We start from the raw sequence: 27,768 nt of genomic DNA on the forward strand, positions 1-27,768 counted from the left end.
CGCAAATTTCATTTTAGGGGGCGGTGCGGCCCACAGACGCTACTATAGAGAGCGTCTGTGGCCGGCGACGTCACTGTTGGGGGCGTGCCCAGCACCTCCGTCGGTGCTGGGCTTCCCCCAGCCCTCTCCCAATGCGTGAATGGATGCCGCGCGCATGCGCACGGCATCTATACACGCCGGGAGGGCAGGGAGCGGGCGGCTGTTCTAGCAGGTCGCCGCAAAAAGGCAGGGTGGGTTTTGCCTGTTAAAAAAACGGGCAGGGCGCGGCGCCCTGCTAAAACAGCCTAGAGTGAACACTACTATATACTGTGATGATCAGGGTTACTTGTAAAATTGTCTTTAATGGCAGGGTGGGGAATCCAGGTAATATTTAGACGCCTAAGTAATATGTAATCATATTTGTCTCCTTTTTTTCAAATCATGTTTATATCACATTTATAGCTTTTCTATATAGCAGTGCCTAAACATTTTTTCTAATAGCAATTATTTTTATTAGAAATATATTACTTTCAAATATTAGTGGTTCATATAATGCAGGGGTTCCCCAGCTGAAAAATAAATGAGAACCATTAATATAAGATCTCTAGGTAGCTTGGCGGCAATTTACTAAGAATCGCACCCCAGGTGCAAGCAGAAAATCTGACTAAACTACTGCCGCAATGCTATCTCCTGCCTTTAGCGTGGCACAAACAGCATTGCAGCAAGCACAAAGTTGGAGAATACCCGTTCTTGTGACTAAACACCCGGTTTACGGCGCGAGAACCGGCATTCTCCGACATAGCATCACGGTCAATTGAAAAGCTCCGGTACCTCCTTCCCAGCACTATTTATATTGTCAGAATTGAATTGATCCCATATCCTTTATCCCTAAATAACGTGGGTAATGTTAAGGTTTTTTCAGTACTGTGTAAACATTTCATGTGGAACTACATGCTTTGCATCGAATGCTGAGGATTGATAATTTTTAGGAAAAACAGTTTGTTCATTTTCAGATAGCAAAGTAGTGTGAATTACTTACTGTAAAGAAGTTGGTGCAGCAGCAGCGCACAAAGTCCTAGATCTTATCAATACTATACACCAAGGTCCCTCCCAGTTTATCAAGATAATGGAACATAGATTTTAATAGCACAAATGTACGTTCTATCACAGATTGAGTGAACCTATGTGCATCATTATACTTGTGCTCTGCAGGACTATCAGGAAGTGGCAATGGAGTCAGAAGCCAGGATAAACATCCATACCCTGAGTTCCCTGTAAGGCAAAAAAAATTAAATTGTGTGATTGTTAATATAACCACATTTCTAGGTGGGTATTGAGGAAGTAACCAGACGATGTGTACTTACCAATCAGTCTGTCAGACAATGTTTGGTTTGTGGAATGCCAGCCGCAGCAGCACGATGAAGAGAGAGTCAGGACTTGCGGCCGCCAACATGGGGGCCTAGGTGCTCCGGGACAGAGCATGAACGGAAGAGGTCCAACATCCCAAGGAAGAACCTAGGCTTAATGTAGGCTCTGCGGCACCCCTACCTGCTGGTTCCTCTGTTATGTTTCTTGCTCATGGGCCCTTTCAGTGAGCCGGTGCTGGCCACATGTAATCACTGCCTGCATCCAGGCTACTCCATAACCTGAATGTGCTATGGTTGAGAGCAGAAAGTGAGTGTTGCAGATGAGTGGATGGCCTTTTATTAGCATCCTGATTGATTTAGTGCTAATATTAATGGATTTCACAAGTTGCTTTTTTTTTGGTAGTGGTGCATTGAGGTGCGACTTTGTTGCGATTTTTGTGCGACTTTGGTGGCGCTTTTGATGCTTCTTCTTATACCAAAAAATGGTTGTTCCATGTGAACAGGTATAAAAAATCAGTGCATTGATTTAGTGCATTGAGGTGCAATTTTGGTGTGAAGTGGAGTGATTTGTCAAACACTACTTTTAGTAAATTTGCAAATTCCAATAATACCAATGTTGTTTGTACCGATGGTGATTTGGAGTACGAAGTCGCATTTGACATGCGACGTTCAAGCAAATTAATTCTTAGTAAATTAGCAATTCACAAAATTGCATATTTTTCATTAGGAAATGCAAATCGTCCAAAATCGCCCTTTGGTAAATTTTCACCAGGGACTTTTCACTTGGTGATCGTCCCTTCACATCGAGACTTTGGCTTCTATACACAATATAGCTTGCAAATTCAGCTGTAATCTTTTCAGGTTTCAGTATGATGTATACAGGTCTGTGTGTGGTGTAAGAGGTGTAGTATGGTATGCCGGCGGCCGGGCTCCCGGCGACCAGCATACCGGTGCTGGGAGCCCGACTGCCGGCATACCTGCGCTAGCCACGCTGCAGGCACGGTAGCGCGCCACGCTATTTATTTTCCCTTAAGGGGGGTCGTTGACCCCCACGAGGGAGAATATCTGTTGGTATGCCGGGTGTCGGGATTCCGGCGCCGGTATACTGTGCGCCGGGATCCCGACATTCAGCAACCGGAAGACCACCCGGTGAAAGACATCAGTAGCTGATGTTGGATCGACAGGAGGTGGCGGAGTCCCCAGACGAGCACCTTTTATAAGGCTAACAGTGGAAGCTGACGTATAGCACGTACACCTCTGCTATTTTTGGCTTATGCCACACCTCTAGGATAGCATTTTTAATAGAGATGTTTCCTTGTCAAATCTATCAGCTAAAGGAAATAAAATTGAAGTGTAATAACACAATAGTAGGCAGGACATTATAGGTAGGAAAAAAATAAATACAGACATTTATATTAAACATCTAGATTATTAGAAAACAATGCTGTGGTATTGTAGAATGAATGGAATCCAGGAGGACAAGAAGCCATTGTAATTTCCTGATGTGAGTCATTGTGTCTCCACTTCTAGGTGGTAACGGTAAAACAAAAGCAGGTAATACTCAGCTGTGAGTTCGCATAGACAAGCTGCGAGGATTGTATGCTGTGCGCACAGTGCTCCCTATGTGTAGATCCAGTAATAGGGACAACACAGGATACACCAGGATACTATATACGACAAAAGCACTGTGGAAGTTCAGAAAACAAAAGTTGATCGTTATAATAGATTAAAGAAAAAATAAATGGTGAAATGGTGTACACGCACTGAAAAACCGTAGTCACTGTATGATTATTTGTTCTAGTACTTTTACTCAGTGATTACAGAGTTGCAGTAGAAGTACGTTGCATTGTTCTAACCAAGGCACAGCACCTACTGGCATTTAAAGAACAGTAGTTGAATTCTATTGAAAACATTTGTTGCATGCAAATATTGACTTGTGGTTGTAAACTTGCAGTTTGACACCACAACGCCCCCTCAATGTGACCAACATTGTGTTTTGGGAACAAACAAGATTTGGCAGATATTTACAGAGGAAGTTGCTAATTAAAATCCTAATTGCAAATTACAATGAACCAGGACAGTACAACTAAAGGGCCGTATTCATGGGCCGATTTGGAGAGAGATGTGTGCTGAGATGGTTCGCTCAGCAGACATCTCTCCCCCCGCTCAGCACAGCGCGATGTGTGCTGAGCTTGCGGGGGGAGACGGGGGGGGCTGCTCATTTCACCCAGCGGGCCAATCTAGCAGGCCAATCTAGCACCAGCGATAGCGATGCGCGGGGCTGCGCATCGTTATCGCTGTAAGGGGTACACACGGAGTGCTTGCTGCTTAAAATCTAAGCAATCTAGTGAGATTGCATAGATTTTAAGCAGCGATCGCTCCGTGAGTACCCCCCTTTAGAAATTCTTATCTGTAATTTTAGATTATAGGAACAGTAAGTAATTTCAATTGTGGAGCAAAGTTCTGAATTTTGGACATATCATATCATATGTAGGTTGGTAATAGGACACAAATTATTATTTTTTATTATTATTATTATTATTATTATTATTATTATTATTATTTATATATTTAATATATTTATGTTCAGATTTTAGGCGTTGTCTTTGTTAAGATGAGAATAACTTAATGTAGTAGAGTAACAAAGTGAATTTTTATTTTCTTTTGTGGCTATTATTTTCGTATCATTTTCAGTTCTATACACTTATTGGATTGCAGATGCTTATTTAAATATGAAAGATAGTTTACTAAAGTCTAGGCAAATTTATAAATTCTAAATATTATAAACTTTTTTGTCCGTTAATGTTACTCTTTTTTTGTTTGTTTGTTTGTTTGTTTGTTTGTTTGTTTGTTTGTTACTCATTAGTTCAGGCCAGAATAAAGCCTGGGGTCATGGTAATTTATTCAATTGCATTGTAATTATTTACACGAAATATATGAGCCAAAGTATTCATGTGGGCATTATACACAGATGCATCAGTATAAACTCCTGGAAATTTGGTGAGTTTTGATCAGAGATGTGCGGAAAAGTTTGGCCCTGCCTCACCTGCCGTAGACTTTTTACTCCAGAGTTTGGGCTATAAAAATGATTAGAATAATACAAAGAAGATATATCAAACATATTCTTTGTATTTTTCATAACTGTACACAGTCAAAACTCTGGTTTAAACGTTAGTATGAAAGGAAAGGTTCTGCCTCACCCCACCGCACTTCTAAAGCTGAACGCAGACCCCAGTATACTTAAGTGGGGTGGACATATTATTATTACCAGTTATTTATATGGCACGTAAATAGGCATATAAGGGCTGATTAAAAACAGGTGAAATGCAGCCTTGAAGCCAGCCACAGAACCTGTGTAATTCATGGGTGTCCCAATTTAAAGGGATAGTATGGTAAGCCAACACATACATATTCTGCAACGCTTTAAAGAGAATATTTTGGAAAATCACATCACTCTCCGCGGAGTTTACAATCTATGGGGCATATTCAAATAGCCGTGACGTTTACTCCGCAGCTAATCAATTGCGTTGCGCAGGGAAAAGGTATTCCATTAAAATGCCTAAACACTGGGTTAACACGCACTAACGCTCTGGTTCTATGTATAGTGTAGAATCAGTGGCTTTCCCCCCGCACATTAAAATGCAGAATTTGTATTTTATTTCAGATTTCTCCTTGCAGCTTCTGAAGCTCAGAGAAAAATTAGTAATGGTAGTTAACGCAAAAGGTTCCCACAGCTAATTGAATCGGGCAGTGATGACAATTAGCAGCAACTTAAACCCTGAGGCTAATTGAATATGCCCCTATATTCGCTATCACGTGGGGATACATACATACATACATACATACATACATACAGTACATACGTACGTACGTACGTACGTACGTACGTACGTACGTACGTACGTACGTACATACATACATACATACATACATCATACACTTTTGTGTTCACTCTTGTTGGGAGCCAAGTAACCTACCAGTATATTTTTGGATTGTGGTAGGAAACCAGTGCTGAGGAACTGAATAACTGGTTATTAATTTGCCCTTGTAAAGTACTAGATATACTATATGGGTTTTAGGATGTTTTGCAGCCGTTTTATCACAGTTGGTGATTGTGGGCTACACCTTTTACTATTAGTTTACACGCTTGTATCTTGCAATGTACGTACCACAGACTGGAGAGACACAGCTGTTTTACAGATAAATCCTTGTTTCCAGGGACTACCATCTTCATTATTGGTGGAGAGCAAGTCACAGTATGTGATGATGTTCATGTGGTTATTATAGCTTGCATTTATGTGTGATTTGTCAGTGTTTTTATTCATACTGACAATATAAAAGATTATCAAGTGAAGGTTAGAATGCAAGCAAACTCAATAGTGGGCTGGTCTGAGTAGAGGATTAAATTCATTGCAAATATCCAGTCATCATTGAGCTGTGTAGCTCAGTATGGATTCCGTCTGCCATGTTTTCATGCTATTTTGTTATCCAGATTCGTCAATTAATTCCTCTGCATAAACATAGACCCATGCCTTTATCTTCACATCCCTGCACTCAGCACACATTAACCTTTGGGAGCATGCAAAATAATGAGTTACTGCTCTTTGGCAGAATTCAGATTTCCTCCACATATGTCACTTGGCCAAGCTAGTGTGCATATTCTGATTACAGCAATGAGCGTGTCTTATGCTCTCTGACAAGTTAATGCTCATGATGGAGCAGAATTCCCGTACTGTAGCCACAATGTGTACTTTAGGGTATCCATTTACCATTTATTAAAAGGAAACGCACTAGTTTGGTTTTGTATTTAGGTCATTGGTTTGTTAAACTGTAATAACGGGATTTTTTATTTTTTGACAAATATCACGCTACACAGGTGTTTACTGAACCTCAGAATCTACTAGTAATGAGGTGGTATAGCGATCTTATACTTTTAAGGTTTTGTTGTTACCTGTCATGGAAACAGTATAAAATTAAACAATGCTGTTCAGCAAAATTAAAAAAAGAATCCTTTAGTGTCCCAAGCAAACAGCAGTGGCACTATTAATGCATGGCTCCTCTGATTGGCTGGTCAATATTAACCAACCAGAAAAGTCTGAGGAGCTGGTAGCTCTGTCACCGGTATTGGAAATTTTTCGGTACCCTTGTCACTGATTATGCCAGAAATATTTCCTAGAAGCAGCAGTTTTTCCCAAATGCCTTCTTTGGATATGAAGATATAGTGCTATTTTTTGTATGGCACATTCCAGACAAAGAGCACTAGATCCCACAGAATAGGCCAATATATTTTACATCAGAAAACAAACAATGAGCATTCATGAGTACTACGAGCCCGAATCAGCATGAGCTGTCATTGTTACTAGAGTAGCAAAACTACAACTCTTTTTGCTAGCATGCGGGGGGCCTTCCAGCACAGGGAAAGGCCACACCACATGCCAGGCCCCCCCCCCCCCCCCCCCCCACTAACATGCAAGCGCATCACTGTAACGCGGAGTCAATGCCCCATCACCACCCCCCAGCCAGCTCTTACACTGCGATTGCGTGCGATTGCAGTTTAAGACCTTGCGCAGAACTGCGGAAATCAGCAAGTAGCGATTCCGCACTTCTGTGGCTGATGCTGAATCATGCCTACATACGAATCTGATTGCGTCACGAAATCTTAAAGTATCTGGTTGAGAAATAGGATCTCCTCACTTGTGGCGAGTATTTGAGGTCCATGGAAAATATTTACCAAACTGGGTTGCCTGGGAAGCATGGACAGACCTAAAGGTTGTCTACTATTGGACAACCCTTGCAGTCTGGCCCATGTTCATTCTTTGATGAATTTACCACACTTGGACATAAAGCATTAAAAATCAATACAATTTTACTGTAAGTAAGAATAACAACCCTGTCCCAAGATGTCAGGGAGAAAGATGGATACTCTGCAAATATTTGTTTTATGTTTCATGTTTTTAGCTCAAAGGAGATGAAGGTATAATGGCCCTCATTCCGAGTTGATCGCACGCTAGCTGCTTTTAGCAGCAGTGCAAACGCTAAGCCGCTGCCCTCTGGGAGTGTATCTTAGCTTAGCAGAAGTGCGACTGAAAGGATCGCAGAACGGCGTCTAAATTTTATCAAGCAGTTTCTGAGTAGCTGCAGACTTACTCCTACCTTACGATCACTTCAGACTATTTAGTTCCTGTTTTGACATCACAAACACGCCCTGCGTTGGGCCAGCCACTCCCCCCATTTCCCCAGGCACGCCTGCGTTTTTCAGCACACTCCCGGAAAACGGTCAGTTACCTCCCAGAAATGCCCCATTCCTGTCAATCACTCAGCGGCCAACAGTGCGACTGAAAAGCGTCGCTAGTCCTTGTGTGAAACTGCATCGCCTTTTGTGAAAGTACGTCGCGCGTGCGCACTGCGCCCCATACGCATGTGCAGAACTGCCGCTTTTTAACCTAATCGCCGCGCTGCATCCGAAAGCAGCTAGCGATCAACTCGGAATGAGGGCCAATGTGTAGAAAGATGGACAACCTGATGCAAAATGACGTAATGTGCCCTCTAACTTTCTGAAGGGCCACACGTTACCCTTAACAAAGTAGCCCCATATCCCAAATTGCTCCCAAATGTCATTCACACCTTTCAGGTGTTACTCCCACATGCTCTAAAATGCCCTCATATTCCTCTTAAATCTTTCTTTTTCTATAAAATGCCCAAACATGCCACTTGCAAAAAAGTTCCCACATGTCCTTTCAGACTTCCCAACAAGTCACTTACACAGAAACATAGAATTTGACGGCAGATAAGAACCATTTAGCCCATCTTGTCTGCCCCAGTTTTAACCATATGTTTAACTCAAACCCTTTTTGATGCTTATTTCTTTTTAAGGATATCCTTATGTCTATCCCATGCATGTTTAAATTGCTCTACTGTCTTAGCCTCTGCCAGTCTGCTGGGAGGCTTTGCCACTTACTTGTCCACTACCCTTTCCGTGAAGTAATTTCTCTATCGTCCTAGTGGATGCTGGGGTTCCTGAAAGGACCATGGGGAATAGCGGCTCCGCAGGAGACAGGGCACAAAAGTAAAGCTTTCCGATCAGGTGGTGTGCACTGGCTCCTCCCCCTATGACCCTCCTCCAAGCCAGTTAGATTTTTGTGCCCGGCCGAGAAGGGTGCAATCTAGGTGGCTCTCCTAAAGAGCTGCTTAGAAAAGTTTAGCTTAGGTTTTTTATTTTACAGTGAGTCCTGCTGGCAACAGGATCACTGCAACGAGGGACTTAGGGGAGAAGAAGTGAACTCACCTGCGTGCAGGATGGATTGGCTTCTTGGCTACTGGACATCAGCTCCAGAGGGACGATCACAGGTACAGCCTGGATGGTCAACGGAGCCTTGCCGCCGGCCCCCTTGCAGATGCTGAAGTAAGAAGAGGTCCAGAATCGGCGGCAGAAGACTCCTCAGTCTTCTAAAGGTAGCGCACAGCACTGCAGCTGTGCGCCATTTTCCTCTCAGCACACTTCACACGGCAGTCACTGAGGGTGCAGGGCGCTGGGAGGGGGGCGCCCTGGGAGGCAAATGAATACCTATTTTGGCTAAAAATACCTCACATATAGCCTCCGGAGGCTATATGGAGATATTTAACCCCTGCCAGAATCCGTTAAGAGCGGGAGACGAGGCCGCCGAAAAAGGGGCAGGGGCCTATCTCCTCAGCACACAGCGCCATTTTCCCTCACAGAAAGGCTGGAGGGAAGGCTCCCAGGCTCTCCCCTGCACTGCACTACAGAAACAGGGTTAAAACAGAGAGGGGGGGCACTAATTTGGCGTTAGAAATATATAAAAAAAGATGCTATAAGGGAAAACACTTATATAAGGTTGTCCCTATATAATTATAGCGTTTTTGGTGTGTGCTGGTAAACTCTCCCTCTGTCTCTCCAAAGGGCTAGTGGGTCCTGTCCTCTATCAGAGCATTCCCTGTGTGTGTGCTGTGTGTCGGTACGTGTGTGTCGACATGTATGAGGACGATGTTGGTGAGGAGGGCGGAGCAATTGCCTGTAATGGTGATGTCACTCTCTAGGGAGTCGACACCGGAATGGATGGCTTATTTAGGGAATTACGTGATAATGTCAACACGCTGCAAGGTCGGTTGACGACATGAGACGGCCGACAAACAATTAGTACCGGTCCAGACGTCTCAAAAACACCGTCAGGGGTTTTAAAACGCCCGTTTACTTTAGTCGGTCGACACAGACACAGACAGGGACACTGAATCCAGTGTCGACGGTGAATAAACAAACGTATTCCTTATTAGGGCCACACGTTAAAGGCAATGAAGGAGGTGTTACATATTTCTGATACTACAAGTACCACAAAAGAGGGTATTATGTGGGATGTGAAAAAACTACCGTAGTTTTTCCTGAATCAGATAAATTAAATAAAGTGTGTGATGATGCGTGGGTTCCCCCCGATAGAAAATTATGGGCGGTATACCCTTTCCCGCCAGAAGTTAGGGCGCGTTGGGAAACACCCCTTAGGGTGGATAAGGCGCTCACACGCTTATCAAAACAAGTGGCGGTACCGTCTATAGATAGGGCCGTCCTCAAGGACCAGCTGACAGGAGGCTGGAAAATATCATAAAAAGTATATACACACATACTGGTGTTATACTGCGACCAGCGATCGCCTCAGCCTGGATGTGCAGAGCTGGGGTGGCTTGGTCGGATTCCCTGACTAAAAATATTGATACCCTTGACAGGGACAGTATTTTATTGACTATAGAGCATTTAAAGGATGCATTTCTATATATGCGAGATGCACAGAGGGATATTTGCACTCTGGCATCAAGAGTAAATGCGATGTCCATATCTGCCAGAAGATGTTATGGACACGACAGTGGTCAGGTGATGCAGATTCCAAACGGCACAAAGGTGTATTGCCGTATAAAGGAAGAGGAGTTATTTGGGGTCGGTCCATCGGACCTGGTGGCCACGGCAACTGCTGGAAAATCCGCCGTTTTTACCCTAAGTCACATCTCTGCAGAAAAAGACACCGTCTTTTCAGCCTCAGTCCTTTCGTCCCTATAAGATCATATCTGCCCAGGGATAGAGGAAAGGGAAGAAGACTGCAGCAGGCAGCCCATTCCCAGGAACAGAAGCGTTCCACCGCTTCTGACAAGTTCTCAGCATGGCGCTGAGACCGTACAGGACCCCTGGATCCTACAAGTAGTATCCCAGGGGTACAGATTGGAATGTCGAGACGTTTCCCCTTCGCAGGCTCCTGAAGTCTGCTTTACCAAGGTCTCCCTCCGACAAGGGGGCAGTAAGGGAAAAAATTCACAAGCTGTATTCCCAGCAGGTGATAATTAAATTACCCCTCCTACTACAAGAAAAGGGGTATTATTCCACACTATATTGTGGTACTGAAGCCAGAAGGCTAGGTGAGACTTATTCTAAAAAATTTTTTGAACACTTACAAAGGTTCAAATCAAGATGGAGTCACTCAGAGCAGTGATAACGAACCAGGAAGAAGGGGACTATATAGTGTCCCGGGACATCAGGGATGCTTACCTCTATGTCCCAAATTTGCCCTTCTCACTAAGGGTACCTCAGGTTCGTGGTGCAGAACTGTCACTATCAGTTTCAGACGCTGCCGTTTGGATTGTCCACGGCACCCCGGGTCTTTACCAAGGTAATGGCCGAAATGATGATTCTTCTTCGAAGAAAAGGCGTCTTAATTATCCCTTACTTGGACGATCTCCTGATAAGGGCATAGTCCAGGGAACAGTTGGAGGTCGGAGTAGCACTATCTCGGATACTGCTACAACAGCACGGGTGGATTCTAAATATTCCAAAATCGCAGCTGATCCCGACGACACGTCTGCTGTGCCTAGGGATGATTCTGGACACAGTCCAGAAAAAGGTGTTTCTCCCGGAAGAGAAAGCCAGGGAGTTATCCGAGCTAGTCAGGAACCTCCTAAAAACAGTGCATCATTGCACAAGGGTCCTGGTAAAAATGGTGGCTTCCTACGAAGCAATTCCATTCGGCAGATTTCACGCAAGAACTTTTCAGTGGGATCTGCTGGACAAATGGTCCGGATCGCATCTTCAGATGCATCAGCGGATAACCCTATATCCAAGGACAAGGGTGTCTCTCCTGTGGTGGTTATAGAGTGCTCATCTTCTAGAGGGCCGCAGATTCGGCATTCAGGATTGGATGCTGGTGACCACGGAGCCCAGCCCGAGAGGCTGGGGAGCAGTCACACAAGGAAAAAATTTCCAGGGAGTGTGATCAAGTCTGGAGACTTTTCTCCACATAAATATACTGGAGCTAAGGGTAAATTTATAATGCTCTAAGCTTAGCAAGACCTCTGCTTCAAGGTCAGCCGGTATTGATCCAGTGGGAAAAACATCACGGCAGTCGCCCACGTAAACAGACAGGGCGACACAAGAAGCAGGAGGGCAATGGCAAAAACTGCAAGGACTTTTCGCTGGGCGGAAAATCATGTGATAGCACTGTCAGCAGTGTTTCATCCCGGGAATGGAAACTGGGAAGCAGACTTCCTCAGCAGGCACGACCTCCACCCGGGAGAGTGGAAACTTCATCGGGAAGTTTTTTCCACATGATTGTAAACCGTTGGGAAATACCAAAGGTGGACATGATGGCGTCCCGTCTGAACAAAAAACGGGACAGGTATTGCGCCAGGTCAAGAGACCCTCAGGCAATAGCTGTGGACGTTCTGGTAACACCGTGGGTGTACCAGTCGGTGTATGTGTTCCCTCCTCTGCTTCTCATACCTAAGGTGCTGAGAATTATAAGACGGAGAGGAGTAAGAACTATACTCATGGCTCCGGATTGGCCAAGAAGGACTTGGTACCCGGAACTTCAAGAGATGCTTACAGAGGTCTTATGGCCTCTGCCGCTAAGAAGGGACTTGCTTCAGCAAGTACCATGTCTGTTCCAAGACTTACCGCAGCTGCGTTTGTCGGCATGGCGGTGGAAAGCCGGATCCTAAGGGAAAAAGGCATTCCGGAAGAGGTCATTCCTACCCTGGTCAAAGCCAGAAAGGAGGTGACCGCACAACATTATCACCACATGTGGCGAAAATATGTTGCGTGGTGTGAGGCCAGGAAGGCCCCACAAAGAAATTTCAACTCGGTCGTTTCCTGCATTTCCTGCAAACAGGAGTGTCTATGGGCCTCAAATTGGGGTCCATTAAGGTTCAAATTTCGGCCCTGTCGATTTTCTTCCAGAAAAAATTGGCTTCAGTTCCTGAAGTCCAGAAGTTTGTCAAGGGAGTATTGCATATACAACCCCCTTTTGTGCCTCCAGTGGCACTGTGGGATCTCAACGTAGTTCTGGGATTCCTCAAATCACATTGGTTTAAAACCAGTCAAATCTGTGGATTTGAAGCATCTCACATGAAAAGTGACCATGCTCTTGGCCCTGGCCTGGACCAGGCGAGTGTCAAATTGGTGGTTTTTTCTCAAAAAAGCCCATATCTGTTTGTCCATTCGGACAGGGCAGAGCTGCGGACTCGTCCCCAGTTCTCTCCCTAAGGTGGTGTCAGTGTTTCACCTGAACCAGCTTATTGTGGTGCCTTGCACCTACTAGGGACTTGGAGGACTCCAAGTTGCTAGATGTTGTCAGGGCCCTGAAAATATGTTCCAGGACGGCTGGAGTCAGGAAAACTGACTTGCTGTTATCCTGTATGCACCCAACAAACTGGGTGCTCTTGCTTCTAAGCAGACTATTGCTAGTTGGATGTGTAATACAATTCAGCTTGCACATTCTGTGGCAGGCCTGCCACAGCCAAAATATGTAAATGCCCATTCCACAAGGAAGGTGGGCTCATCTTGGGCGGCTGCCCGAGGGGTCTCGGCTTTACAACTTTGCCGAGCAGCTACTTGGTCAGGGGCAAACACGTTTGCTAAATTCTACAAATTTGATACCCTGGCTAAGGAGGACCTGGAGTTCTCTCATTCGGTGCTGCAGAGTCATCCGCACTCTCCCGCCCGTTTGGGAGCTTTGGTATAATCCCCATGGTCCTTTCAGGAACCCCAGCATCCACTAGGACGATAGAGAAAATAAGAATTTACTTACCGATAATTCTATTTCTCGGAGTCCGTAGTGGATGCTGGGCGCCCATCCCAAGTGCGGATTATCTGCAATACTTGTACATAGTTACAAAAATCGGGTTATTATTGTTGTGAGCCATCTTTTCAGAGGCTCCGCTGTTATCATACTGTTAACTGGGTTTAGATCACAAGTTGTACGGTGTGATTGGTGTGGCTGGTATGAGTCTTACCCGGGATTCAAAATTCCTCCCTTATTGTGTACGCTCGTCCGGGCACAGTACCTAACTGGCTTGGAGGAGGGTCATAGGGGGAGGAGCCAGTGCACACCACCTGATCGGAAAGCTTTACTTTTGTGCCCTGTCTCCTGCGGAGCCGCTATTCCCCATGGTCCTTTCAGGAACCCCAGCATCCACTACGGACTCCGAGAAATAGAATTATCGGTAAGTAAATTCTTATTTTTTCCCTCAAGTTTTCCCTGAACTTACTTCCCTCCAATTTCAGTGCATGTCCTCTTATTCTAATACTCTTCCTTTGAAAAATGTCTCACTCCTGTACCGTGATAACCCTTGATATTTTTGAAAGTTTCTATCATGTCCCCTCTTTCCCTTCTCTGCTCCAAACTATGCATGTTAAGATCGTTTAGTCTTTCTGGGTAAGTTTTGTGATGTAGGTCATGCACCGTTATAGTTGCCCTTCTTTGTACGCTCTCTAATGTATTGATATCTTTCTGAAAATATGGCCTCTGGAACTGAACACCGTATTCTGGATTAGGCCTTACCAATGACCTATACAGTGGCATTATTACTTCTTTCTTTCTGCTGCTTATTCCACTCCCAATGCAACCAAGCATCTGACTTGCTTTCCTCGTTGCTTTGTTACATTACTTACCTGCCTTAACGTCACCTGAAATAGTGATTCCTCCTCAGTAGTTTCCAGTATAGTTCCATTAGTACTATATTAGCCTTTGGATTTTTGAGACTCAAGTGCATGTTTTTGCATTTTTGGGGGACATTAAACTGTAATTGCCACACTCTTGACCATTCCTCTAGTCTACCTAGATCCTCAATAATTTGTTTTATTTAAAGCTCACTTGCCTCAGTGCACCCTAAACTTAATGTAATTTCCCTAAACGTGCTTGGTGATGTTGGATCACAGAGATATGCTTAGAATGGATCATGCTAAAGGTAAAAGAGGGTTGCCACCTTCATCTGACTTTATTAGCTTTACCGCATCTTTTTGCAGTATTTATCAAATACATTGCTTTAATTTTACTTCTTTCCTCAGTGCTCTTTAGTTGTGAATTCAGTGGTTTGTTAGTGCCGCTATTTAATATACAGGGACAGGGAGTGGGTTTATCCTGAGCCACTGTTTATAAGCAGTATGGCAGCCATTCATTGTAGTCTGTAGTCCAATACCAATAACCTAGCTGCCAATGACCATATATCACAGATTAAAGTGATTGCTATGTAGAGTTTAATGGGTAAACCTAGTCTGTTAGACCCAGGTTATACTGAATCTATTAATACTGACAGTATGGAAAACCTGAGACAGACAGCATTATGAATAAATAGAAATTATCTACATTTATAATAAACGTAAAATAAAAAATCAAAATCTACCTTTTCTTCATTATGGTGTCTTTGGTGTAAAGCTTTGTTTGCTCTAATTGGGAAAATAATTATCGGAAGAACAATTAAATTTTTGCCTATTTTTTTGAAACGTACTTAATATTAAATACCATATATACTCGAGTATAAGCCGACTTTTTCAGCACTTTTTTTTGTGCTGAAAAAGCCACTTCGGCTTATACTCGAGTCAGTATTTAGGAGGGACACGGAGGGCACAGCGCGCGGCTCTCCTGTGTCCCTCCTGCGTCTCCGGCGGCACGAACCGGCACTTCCAGTAACACGCACACGCCGCTGCCGCCGGAGACGCAGGAGGGACACAGGAGAGCCGTGCGCTGTGCCCTCCGTGTCCCTCCTTCAGAAGACAGCGCGGGAGCGACGGAGGGTAAGTAACTGGCCATAGGCGTGCGCAGACACTGACAGGCAGGTGCCGCTCCGGACTCCCCCCCCCCCCCCCCCCCCCCTCTACGGCATTATAGTGTTCTCTCACCTCCCCTATCCTGGAAATAGACTGCTTACCGGGCGGCCCAGGTAAGCAGTCTATATCCAGGACAGGGGAGGTGAGAGAACACTATAATGCCGTGGAGGGGGGGAAGTCCGGAGCGGCACCCGCCTGTCAGTGTCTGCGCACGCCTATGTAACTGGCACTGTGGGGCATATCTGGCACATCTGGCACTGTGGGGCATATCTGGCAGCATGAGGGCATATCTGGCACTGTGGGGCATATCTGGCACTGTGGGGCATATCTGGCAGTATGGGGGCATATCTGGCACTGTGGGGCATATCTGGCACATCTGGCACTGTGGGGCATATCTGGCAGTATGATGGCATATCTGGCACATCTGGCACTGTGGGGCATATCTAGCAGCATGAGGGCATATCTGGCACTGTGGGGCATAGCTGGAAGCATGAGGGCATATCGGGCACTGTGGGGCATATCTGGCACATCTGGCATTGTGGGGCATATCTGGCAGCATGAGGGCATATCTGGCACTGTGCGGCATATCTGGCACATCTGGCACTGTGGGGCATATCTGGCAGCATGAGGGCATATCTGGCACATCTGGCATTGTGGGGCATATCTGGCAGCATGAGGGCATATCTGGCACTGTGGGGCATATCTGGCAGCATGAGGGCATATCTGGCACTGTGGGGGCATATCTGGCAGTATGAGGGCATATCTAGCACTATGAGGGCTGTGTACGACTAGAGCTGCATTTCCCACCCTAGGCTTATACTCGAGTCAATAAGTTTTCCCAGGTTTTTGTTGTAAAATTAAGTGCCTCGGCTTATATTCGGGTCGACTTATACTCGAGTATATACGGTATATCATTTCAACTATGCTACCAGAAGAAAGTCTTATATGAAATTTCCTAGGGTTCTCAAAACAGTTTACAAAAATATTTTCAATTTACTGAACTACTAGCAGAATCATAATGTCAGTTGTGGTCTTGAAGGTATGATTTACCCTGTCGTGAAGGGGTGAAAGTAATGAGTTTCACCCCTTCACAGAGTTTTTTTCTTTTTAAAAAAAATTTTTTATAACAGCAAAATTTGTATTGTAATTGCAACATACATTATAAAAAACAGACCTAGAATAAAGGCCCATATAGACGGGCCGATGGGGGAGAGATGTGTGCTGAGCGAACCACTCAGCACAAATCTCTCCCGCCGCTCAGCACAGCGCGATGTGTGCTGAGCGTGCGGGGGGAGACGGGGGGGGGCCTCACTTCACCCAGCGGGTGAAGTGAGCGACTCGCTAGATTGGCCTGCATGCAGGCCAATCTAGCAGCAGCGATAGCGATGCGCGGGGCTGCGCATCGCTATCGCTGTAGGGGGTACACACGGAGCGATAATGCTGAAATTCTAAGCAATCTAGTCAGATTGCTTAGAATATCGCTCCGTGTGTACACCCCCTTAAGAAACAAAATGCAAATGAGGAGTAGAAAGGGATGGAAAGAAAAGAGAAGGGGTTGCTGGGGTAGGCCCTGTCAGGTGAGAGGATAAAACACAGAGAACCACCACGTGCTAGACCTATAATATACAAATATGAGAAAGTGCTAAACAAGACTATATCATAATGAAGTTATCTGATGATCTGTCATGAAGAAAATGTTCTGCATAATTTTTAGCTATAATGGCGGAGAATTGTTTGTCATATTCTGAGATATAACCTACCTAATGGTATAAATGCATGGCTGTAAAGCACAGAAAAAAAATAGTAAGACATTTTTGTACACATCACAAATAACTTTTATCTGCCAGTAGAACTAGAAGAATTCTCTGCACATGATCACTGCTGGAGAGTTACTGACTGCTTGTGAAATTGTACCATTTGATTATGGCGACACAATGAGACCTATGTCCACTGTGCAACCACCCTGTCTGATGCTAGACGTGGGCCTATTTGGAGCCTTCATGGCCACAGTTGAGTCAGCAAATTGAATATAGTCAGACACAGACAAAAGCTGTGCAGCTTGACAGCACTGAAAGACTGCATAATATACATCACCCAATGCTGTAAACAAATTAAATGACTTATTTCCAATGATTGCCCTCTTTGCTGAGTGTTTTTTTTTTTTTGTCTTTTTTATTTTCACAGACAATTAGTTCACATAGAGAACGAGATTGGAATTGAAGTCTATGCTGAAACTCTGAATAAAGCGCTACCTTGGAATCAGGGTATGAATCAGAAAATGGATGTTAAATGCTTTGAGTGATGTAATTTATTACCAGAGGGAGCTAGGGAGGCCTGCAGAGAGCAATGAATGTGGTGGATGTATCTTATGTAAGCGACACACAATGTATGCTTTATCTGACATGAACCATGCCTTAAGAGATATATCTCGCTATTACAGAGGCACATTTATAACAGCCTGCACAGCACAGTATGCGTAAATTAAAGTTACTCGTATTTGTGCATGGGGAGCCTTGAAATGAAACGCGATGATGTATTTTGTCAGTCATTTTTTTTTTCTTATTTCACAAGCCTGAACAAATGTATGTCAGATCTACGGCAAGAGTCTTAAAATGCTCAGAGAAAGGAATCTAGCGCTGTACTTGAATATTATGTTAAAGCAAAACTAAGATTTCTTTTCATTCAGTGAATAGATTCTTCAGATTGTATACATGCCTAAAAGGATTAGTTATGTTATAACTGAATTTCACTGCAGAAATTTGTATATTTTCTCATGTTATATCTACAATTGAAGTGTACGTGTTTGAGAATCTTATTTTTGCTCTGTAATATTTATAATGTTTTTTATAAGCTTTCTCTTCTCTAGTATAGCGAGTATTGCTAAAGCTGGTGATAATGTCGATATTATCTTAGACCGAAAAGCTATACCTCTAGATACACTATTACCGTGGAGCCGCTATGGCCGCTAGACTGTATACACGTGCTACGCACTTTGTACGCTATTTGCGTACAGAGTCCCGCACGTGGTACGTACTTGGCGTACACACGTCGCGCTGAGTGTACAGAGTACACACAGCGTGCGCACACACAATTGATAACCTTTAAACCTTGTTAATGATTCAATGCAATGATATGATTATACTTTAAACCCTTAGCAGCAAAGTACTGCAACGATGTTATACCTTAAACCTTAAGTAGCGCTGACGGTATAAAGTACCCGCAGTGCGTACACCTTTTCAATGCCTATACACCTTATACAGATAAATGCACTCTAAGACCCTTGCAGGAAAGTGAAGACACAACACTGATTTGTAGTTGAAACCACAGGGTTCTAAGGCCGCCGTGGATTAATTCCAAAAGGTAAACAGTACAAATCATACACTACAGGCTAACAAGATAAATCTAAACAGAATAATGGCTACAGAGAATGTACATACGTGAGAATGTTCGCAAGCGTAACCCGGCAGGTCCTCCGCTAGTCAGATAGAAAGCATTCAGAGTCTTCTGACCGGCCAGGCAACAATGGGCTTTTTATATACAACATGCACACACAATACAATGGTCACTGTAATCTCATTGTCCATTGGACACAGGGATGTGTCTTTATATTACAGAAGAGGTCATAGGTGGATTTGAATAGATGGGCGATGTTTTTCCCCAACTGCTCTTGTGGGTGGTATCCTCTGGATTCCCGCCGCATACATAATATACAGTAAATACAGTTAATATCTATATTCTGCTTTTGCACATAACTATACGAAGGAACATGCGATCTATCTCTAACCAACACCGGAATGTTACCCTCAAAATACCCTACAGCTGGATACTAGACATCACCTTCCAACCTTTATCTGACCCTTCCTATCATGCAAAGGCGAATCTCTTAGTCCAGGAACTGTTTAAACTATTAATACTCGCTGACGTGGTCTAGGGGAGCTATATCTAAAATGTACACTATTTGGGTTAAATATGTAATGTTCTAATAACCCTCTATACGTTCACAAACTCTACCGTAAATGCGCATACCACGCGCTAAGGCGCATGGCCATGGAAAGCTCCTTTACGCAAATTGCGGATATGTGCACGCACGGCAGACTGAGTGCACGCGCAGCGGGCATGTACATGGGGTTAGTACGTGGGGCATGCATTACAATATTTTTCGACTTTGACACTGGTCATACACTATACAATTATCTGTCAGATAATCTGCCAGATCTGGCTGGTTGGAATAAAAATCTGGCAATGGATGAGAGCAAATGACAATTGACCACTGGAAAATGGACAAAAACTGTCATTCCTACAAATTGTATAAAACACTGAGTTACCCATTTTATCTGAATGACAGGTTTTGTCCATTTTCCAGTGTTTGGGAGCAAATGGTCAATTGTCATTTGCTCTCATCCATTACCAGATTTTCATTGCAACCAGCCAGATCTGGCAGATTATCTGACAGATAATTGTATAGTGTATGCCCAGTTAAGGAAAGAGTAACACATTTCTTCCCCATTTCCTGAGACATTCTGTTCATATAGGGTAATTTGCATTCAGGCCTTTACATGGATGGAGTCAAGAAGGAGATGATTGTCTCTGTCTAGGTTCAGCTTACATGCAATGTATTTGCAGAATTTTACCCAAAGAATATGGAGCTTCATTCACTAAGGCTGAAGAAAAAATATATATATATTTCTCTTACGTCCTAGAGGATGCTGGGGACTCCGTAAGGACCATGGGGATAGACGGGCTCCGCAGGAGACATGGGCACTTTAAGAAAGAACTTTAGGTATGGGTGTGCACTGGCTCCTCCCTCTATGCCCCTCCTCCAGACCTCAGTTTACTACTGTGCCCAGAGGAGTCTGGGTGCATTACAGGGAGCTCTCCTGAGTTTCCTGAAAGAAAGTATATTTGTTAGGTTTTTTATTTTCAGGGAGCCTGCTGGCAACAGACTCCCTGCATCGAGGGACTGAGGGGAGAGAAACAGACCTGCTTTAATGTTAGGCTCTGTTTCTTAGGCTACTGGACACCATTAGCTCCAGAGGGATCGGTACGCAGGTCTCACCCAGAGCCGCGCCGCCGTCCTCCTCGCAGAACCGGAAGATAGAAGCCGGGTGAGTATGAGAAGAAAGAAGACTTCAGAGGCGGCAGAAGACTTCAGATCTTCACTGAGGTAATGCACAGGAGTAAAGCTGTGCGCCATTGCTCCCACACAGCACACACAAACGGCAGTCACTGTAAGGGTGCAGGGCGCCCTGGGCAGCAATAAAACCTCTTTTTCTGGCAAATGTGTATATATACAGCTGGACACTGTATATATAAAGAGCCCCAGCCAGGTTTTTCAATATTTGAGCGGGACAGAAGCCCGCCGCCGAAGGGTGGGGCTTCTTCCTCAGCACTCACCAGCGCCATTTTCTCCACAGCACAGCGAGGAAGCTGCCCGGACTCTCCCCTGCTTATCCACGGTGAAAGAGGGTTTTAAAGAAGGGGGGGGGGGCACATAATTGGCGCAATATACAGATTACAGCGCTATCTGGGTAAACATATTGTGTGTTTTTTCCTGGGTCATTAGCGCTGGGTGTGTGCTGGCATACTCTCCCTCTGTCTCTCCAAAGGGCCTTGTGGGGGAACTGTCTCCAGATAAGAGGATTCCCTGTGTGTGTGGTGTGTCGGTACGCGTGTGTCGACATGTCTGAGGTAGAAGGTTCTCCTAGGGAGGAGGTGGAGCAAATGATTGTGGTGTCTCCGTCGACAACGCCGACACCAGACTGGATGGATATGTGGAATGTTTTAAGTGCTAATGTGAATTTATTGCAGAAAGATTAGACAAAGCTGAGGCTAGGGAACAGCCAGGGAGTCAACCCATGTCTGTCCCTATGTCGCAGGAACCTTCGGGGTCTCAAAAGCGCCCGCTATCCCAAATAGTAGACACTGATACCGACACGGATTCTGACTCCAGTGTCGACTATGATGATGCAAAGTTACAGCCAAAATTGGCTAAATCTATTCGATATATGATTATTGCAATAAAAGATGTTTTGCATATCACAGAGGAACCCCCTGTCCCTAACACGAGGGTACACATGTATAAGGGAAAGAAACCTGAGGTAACCTTTCCCCCTTCTCATGAGATGAACGAGTTGTGTGAAAAAGCGTGGGAATCTCCAGACAAAAAACTGCAGATTCCCAAAAGGATTCTTATGGCGTATCCTTTCCCGGCAAAGGACAGGATACGGTGGGAATCTTCCCCTAGGGTGGACAAAGCATTGACACGCTTATCCAAAAAGGTAGCGCTGCCATCCCAAGATACGGCTACCCTAAGGGATCCTGCTGATCGCAAGCAGGAGGTTATTTTGAAGTCCATTTACACACATTCTGGTACTTTACTCAGACCGGCTATTGCGTCGGCTTGGGTTTGTAGCGCAGTAGCAGCGTGGACAGATACCTTATCAGCGGAGATTGAGACCCTGGATAAGGATACCATCTTATTGACCCTAGGACATATAAAAGATGCTGTCTTATATAGTAGAGATGGTCAAAGAGACATTGGTTTACTGGGTTCTAGAGTCAATGCTATGTCGATTTCTGCTAGACGAGTTCTATGGACCAGGCAATGGACAGGTGATGCCGACTCAAAAAGGCATATGGAGGTTTTACCTTACAGGGGTGAGGAATTGTTTGGAGAAGGTCTCTCGGACCTGGTCTCCACAGCTACAGCTGGTAAATCCAATTTTTTGCCTTATATTCCCTCACAGCCTAAAAAAGCGCCACATTATCAAATGCAGTCCTTTCGGTCACAGAGAAACAAGAAAGTACGAGGTGCGTCCTTTCTTGCCAGAGTTAAGGGCAGAGGGAAAAAGCTGCACAACACAGCTAGTTCCCAGGAACAGAAGTCCTCCCCCGGCCTCTACAAAATCCACCGCATGACGCTGGGGCTCCGCTAAGGGAGTCCGCCCCAGTGGGGGCACGTCTTCGACTTTTCAGCCACATCTGGGTTCACTCACAGGTGGATCCCTGGGCAATAGAAATTGTTTCTCAGGGTTACAAGCTGGAATTCGAAGAGGTGCCTCCTCGCCGGTTTTTCAAATCGGCCCTGCCGGCTTCTCCCCCAGAAAGGGAGTTAGTGTTAAATGCAATTCACAAATTGTATCTTCAACAGGTGGTGGTCAAGGTTCCCCTACTTCAACAAGGGAGGGGATATTACTCAACCCTGTATGTAGTCCCGAAACCGGACGGTTCGGTCAGACCCATTTTAAATTTAAAATCCCTGAACCTATACTTGAAAAGGTTAAAGTTCAAGATGGAATCGCTCAGAGTGGTCATCGCCAGCCTGGAAGGGGGGGATTTAATGGTATCCCTGGACATAAAGGATGCATACCTTCATGTACCCATATATCCACCTCATCAGGCATACCTGGGATTTGCGGTACAGGATTGTCATTACCAATTTCAGACGTTGCCGTTTGGGCTTTCCACGGCCCCGAGGATTTTCACCAAGGTAATGGCGGAAATGATGGTGCTCCTGCGCAAGCAGGGTGTCACAATTATCCTGTACTTGGACGATCTCCTCATAAAAGCGAGATCACGAGAGCAGTTGCTGAGCAGTGTGTCACTTTCACTGAAAGTGTTACAGCAACACGGCTGGATTCTCAATATCTCGAAGTCGCAGTTGGTTCCTACGACTCGTCTGACCTTCTTGGACATGATTCTGGATACGGACCAGAAAAGGGTTTATCTTCCGATAGAAAAGGCTCAGGAACTCATGACCCTGGTCAGGAACCTATTGAAGCCAAAACAGTTGTCAGTGCATCACTGCACTCGAGTCCTGGGAAAGATGGTGGCATCGCACAAGGCCATTCCCTTCGGCAGGTTCCATGCGAGGACCTTCCAATGGGACCTACTGGACAAATGGTCCGGGTCACATCTACAGATTCATCAGTTGATCGCCCTGTCCCCCAGGGCCAGGGTATCTCTCCTGTGGTGGCTACATAGTGCTCACCTTCTAGAGGGCCGCAGGTACGGCATTCTGGACTGGGTTCTGGTGACCACGGACGCGAGCCTCCGAGGTTGGGGAGCAGTCACACAGGGAAGAAACTTCCAAGGACTTTGGACAAGTCAAGAGACTTGTCTTCACATCAACGTCCTGGAGCTGAGGGCCATATACAACGCCCTTTGTCAAGCAGAGACCTTACTTCGCGACCTACCAGTTCTGATTCAGTCAGACAACATCACCGCAGTGGCTCATGTAAACCGCCAAGGCGGCACAAGGAGCAGAGTGGCAATGGCGGAAGCCATCAGGATTCTTCGCTGGGCGGAAAATCATGTAAGCGCACTGTCGGCAGTGTTCATTCCGGGAGTGGACAACTGGGAAGCAGACTTCCTCAGCAGGCACGACCTGCATCCAGGAGAGTGGGGACTTCATCAGGAAGTCTTCGCACAGATTGCAAGTCAGTGGGGACTGCCCCAGATAGACATGATGGTGTCCCTCCTCAACAAAAAGCTGCAGAGGTATTGCGCCAGGTCAAGAGACCCTCAGGCGGTAGCTGTGGACGCTCTAGTGACACCGTGGGTGTTCCAGTCGGTTTATGTGTTTCTTCCTCTTCCTCTCATCCCAAAGGTGTTGAGAATAATAAGAAAAAGAGGAGTACAGACAATTCTCATTGTTCCAGATTGGCCGCGAAGTGCCTGGTATCCGGATCTGCAGGAGATGCTCACAGAAGATCCGTGGCCTCTTCCTCTAAGGCAGGACCTGTTGCAACAGGGGCCCTGTCTGTTCCAAGACTTACCGCGGCTGCGTTTGACGGCATGGCAGTTGAACTCCGGATCCTAGCGGAAAAGGGCATTCCGGATGAGGTCATTCCTACTCTGATAAAGGCTAGGAAGGACGTGACAGCTAAACATTATCACCGTATATGGCAAAAGTGTGTTTCTTGGTGTGAGGCCAGGAATGCTCCCATCTGGACCGTTTCCTTCACTTCCTACAAACTGGAGTGAATTTGGGCCTAAAATTAGGCTCCATTAAGGTTCAGATTTCGGCCTTATCCATTTTCTTTCAGAAAGAATTAGCTTCTCTCCCAGAAGTACAGACTTTTGCGAAGGGAGTGCTGCATATTCAGCCTCCTTTTGTACCTCCGGTGGCGCCTTGGGACCTTAATGTGGTGTTGAGTTTCCTTAAGTCGCACTGGTTTGAACCACTTAAAATGGTGGAGTTAAAATTTCTCACTTGGAAGGTGGTCCTGTTGTTAGCCTTGACTTCGGCTAGGCGAGTGTCGGAATTGGCGGCTTTGTCTCATAAAAGCCCCTATCTGGTTTTCCATATGGATAGAGCGGAATTGCGGACCCGTCCTCAATTTTTGCCTAAGGTGGTGTCATTTTTTCATATGAACCAACCTATTGTGGTGCCTGTGGCTACGCGAGACTTGGAGGATTCCGAGTCCCTTGATGTGGTCAGAGCTTTGAAAATTTACGTGGCCAGAACGGCTTGAGTCAGAAAAACAGAAGCACTGTTTGTCCTGTATGCAGCCAACAAGGTTGGCGCTCCTGCTTCAAAGCAGACTATTGCTCGATGGATCTGTAACACGATTCAGCAGGCTCATTCTACGGCTGGATTGCCGTTACCAAAATCGGTAAAGGCCCATTCCACTAGGAAGGTGGGCTCTTCTTGGGCGGCTGCCCGAGGGGTCTCGGCATTACAGCTGTGCCGAGCTGCTACTTGGTCGGGTTCAAACACCTTTGCAAAATTCTATAAGTTTGATGGACCTCCTGTTTGCTCAATCGGTGCTGCAGAGTCATCGGCACTCTCCCGCCCTTTTGGGAGCTTTGGTATAATCCCCATGGTCCTTATGGAGTCCCCAGCATCCTCTAGGACGTAAGAGAAAATAAGATTTTAAACCTACCGGTAAATCTTTTTCTAGTAGTCCGTAGAGGATGCTGGGCGCCCGTCCCAAGTGCGGACTATTTCTGCAAGACTTGTATATAGTTTTGCTTACTAAAGGGTTATGTTATAGTTTAATCGGTCTCGGACTGATGCTATGTTGTTTTCATACTGTTAACTGGTTAGTATATCACAAGTTATACGGTGTGAATGGTGTGCGCTGGTATGAATCTTGCCCTTGGATTAACAAAAATCCTTTCCTCGTACTGTCCGTCTCCTCTGGGCACAGTTTCTCTAACTGAGGTCTGGAGGAGGGGCATAGAGGGAGGAGCCAGTGCACACCCATAACTAAAGTTATTTCTTAAAGTGCCCGTCTATCCCCATGGTCCTTACGGAAGTCCCCAGCATCCTCTACGGACTACGAGAAAAAGATTTACCGGTAGGTTTAAAATCTTATTTTTTTTTATACTTAACTTTTACATTTTTAATTTTCATCTATCTCATTCTGTTGCATAATGTTATAATTGCCAAATTATGAGGGTAAACATTCACTCCCTCGCACCAACACGCTTAACGAACAAACTGAATGTTGTGTGATCAAAAGTCGCTATTGTAAGGTAAAGTCGCTAGGGACTGCATTCAGTAGTGCTCGACAACCACACTGCGATACTGCCGCCGATATCAATTTCACCATTATCGGGCATATTCCACAAAAGATCCAATATTGGCCTATATTGGCTTCCATCCTCCAAACGGGTTGTCTTCAGGTTGTCGCACAGTATACCGGCGCCGGAATCCCGACACCCGGCATACCGACAGATATTCTCCCTCGTGGGGGTCCACGACCCCCCTGGAGGGAGAATAAATAGCGTGGCGCGTGTAGTGCGCCACCATGCCCGCAACGTGGCGAGCGTAGCGAGTCCGCAAGGGGCTCATTTGCGCTCACCACGCTGCAAGGGGCTCATTTGCGCTCACCACGCTGTCGGTATGCCGGCGGTTGGGCTCCCGGCGCCGGTATGCTGGTCGCCGGGAGCCCGGCCGCCGGCATACCATACTACACCCCTCCAAACGTACCAACAGGCCTCAGTCAATGGTATCCGAACTATAGACACTATCTGGATAGTGGTAAATGGTAATCAGGTCAAAAAGTTCACAGGTACAAAAGTTTGACATGGCAATGATCGACACACACATGGTTGACAGAAGTTTTTGGAGCATATTCGCATGCATTTCAACTTTTGCTTGGTTTACCATCCATGTGGACTACGATTGGAAATAGTAACCGGTGCCGATCTCTGTGGCAGCGGAGCAAGGCACCTAAACGAAGCATGGTCAGCATCTACGTTACCAATAATTGGGGTCACAGGTGATGAAACATACAAAATGGCAAAAAAAAAACAACCTTTGTTGACCTTTTCTTGTGTCCACCATTTACATGTCAACATTTTGTATTGTCTACCTTTTACCTGTCAACCTTCTGACCCTGCTGACCTAGTGACTGTCTAATAACTGTAGATCTTCCATACCACACACCTCAGTCAACAGACCCAAGTATTCTGCATCTCATATTAACTGTTGTTCTAATAACCATTTTATCTAGCTAACATTGAATCTACTGTATGTGTTCTAAAACATGGAAGGGAGAAAAAAGAAAACAAAATAGTGTAAGCGGAAAAAACTAAAAACAATACTCACCATTATTACTCTTACGTCCTAGAGGATTCTGGGGTCCACATTAGTACCATGGGGTATAAACGGGTCCACCAGGAGCCATTGGCACTTTAAGAGTTTGAGAGTGTGGGCTGGCTCCTCCCTCTATGCCCCTCCTACCAGACTCAGTTTAGAAAATGTGCCCAGAGGAGCCGGTCACAGCTAGGGGAGCTCTCCAGAGCTTTTCTAGTAAAAAGTTATTTTAGAGTTTTTTATTTTACAGGGAGGCTGCTGGCAACAGCCTCCCTGCAGCGTGGGACTAAGAGGGGGAGTAGTGTCCACCCTGCGGAGCCACTTACTCCGCTGACAAGACACTGGGGATCGCTCACCCCAGCAGCATGCCGCCACTCCCTTACAGAACTGAAGATTGTGGCGAGTAAAACACTGACCCCCCTTGGAAGCGGGGGGCCGGTGTGAAGATGGCGGCAGCAGGGTAGGAGCGCAGTATTAACTGCGCTCCGGGATGGCTCAGCGGTACACAGTGTGGTGCGTTGAGGGGTGCCCTGGGCCAGCCCCTACACCCTACATTGGTCGTAAAGCCTGTCAGGGTCCCAGGATTTCAGCCAGCATCAATCCTCCGGCCAGTATAATCAGATGAAGAGCGGGAAGACAGCGCCATTTTTGCGGCGGAGCTTCTCCTCGGAGCAGGCCCAGCAGCGTTCAGCGCCATTTTCCTGCCTGCACAGCGCTGATCAGGAGAAAGAAGGTCCCTCTACAGCAACTTCAGCTATCTCTCACGGTACCAGGGGGCT

The 27,768-nt window shown here is 45.6% G+C and overlaps 1 protein-coding gene and 1 long non-coding RNA gene across 12 annotated transcripts in view; one reads left to right on the top strand and one right to left on the bottom strand.

The window, feature by feature from the left end:
* WDPCP (WD repeat containing planar cell polarity effector) overlaps positions 1-27,768 on the top strand; it is an 804,278-nt gene that overhangs the window by 718,552 nt on the left and 57,958 nt on the right. For 10 of the 11 annotated variants that reach the window (XM_063918461.1, XM_063918450.1, XM_063918455.1 and 7 more), the window contains one exon: positions 17,626-17,705. The exons of the other annotated variant lie outside the window; for it this stretch is intronic. In XM_063918461.1, the coding sequence (XP_063774531.1) occupies positions 17,626-17,705 (80 nt within the window). The remainder of the gene's footprint in view (positions 1-17,625; positions 17,706-27,768) is intronic. 11 annotated transcript variants of the gene reach the window in all.
* LOC134910437 (uncharacterized) overlaps positions 1-27,768 on the bottom strand; it is a 279,069-nt gene that overhangs the window by 27,203 nt on the left and 224,098 nt on the right. The window lies entirely within an intron of this gene.

This window comes from Pseudophryne corroboree, chromosome 4 (assembly GCF_028390025.1).
Source record: "Pseudophryne corroboree isolate aPseCor3 chromosome 4, aPseCor3.hap2, whole genome shotgun sequence".
NCBI lineage: Eukaryota > Metazoa > Chordata > Amphibia > Anura > Myobatrachidae > Pseudophryne > Pseudophryne corroboree.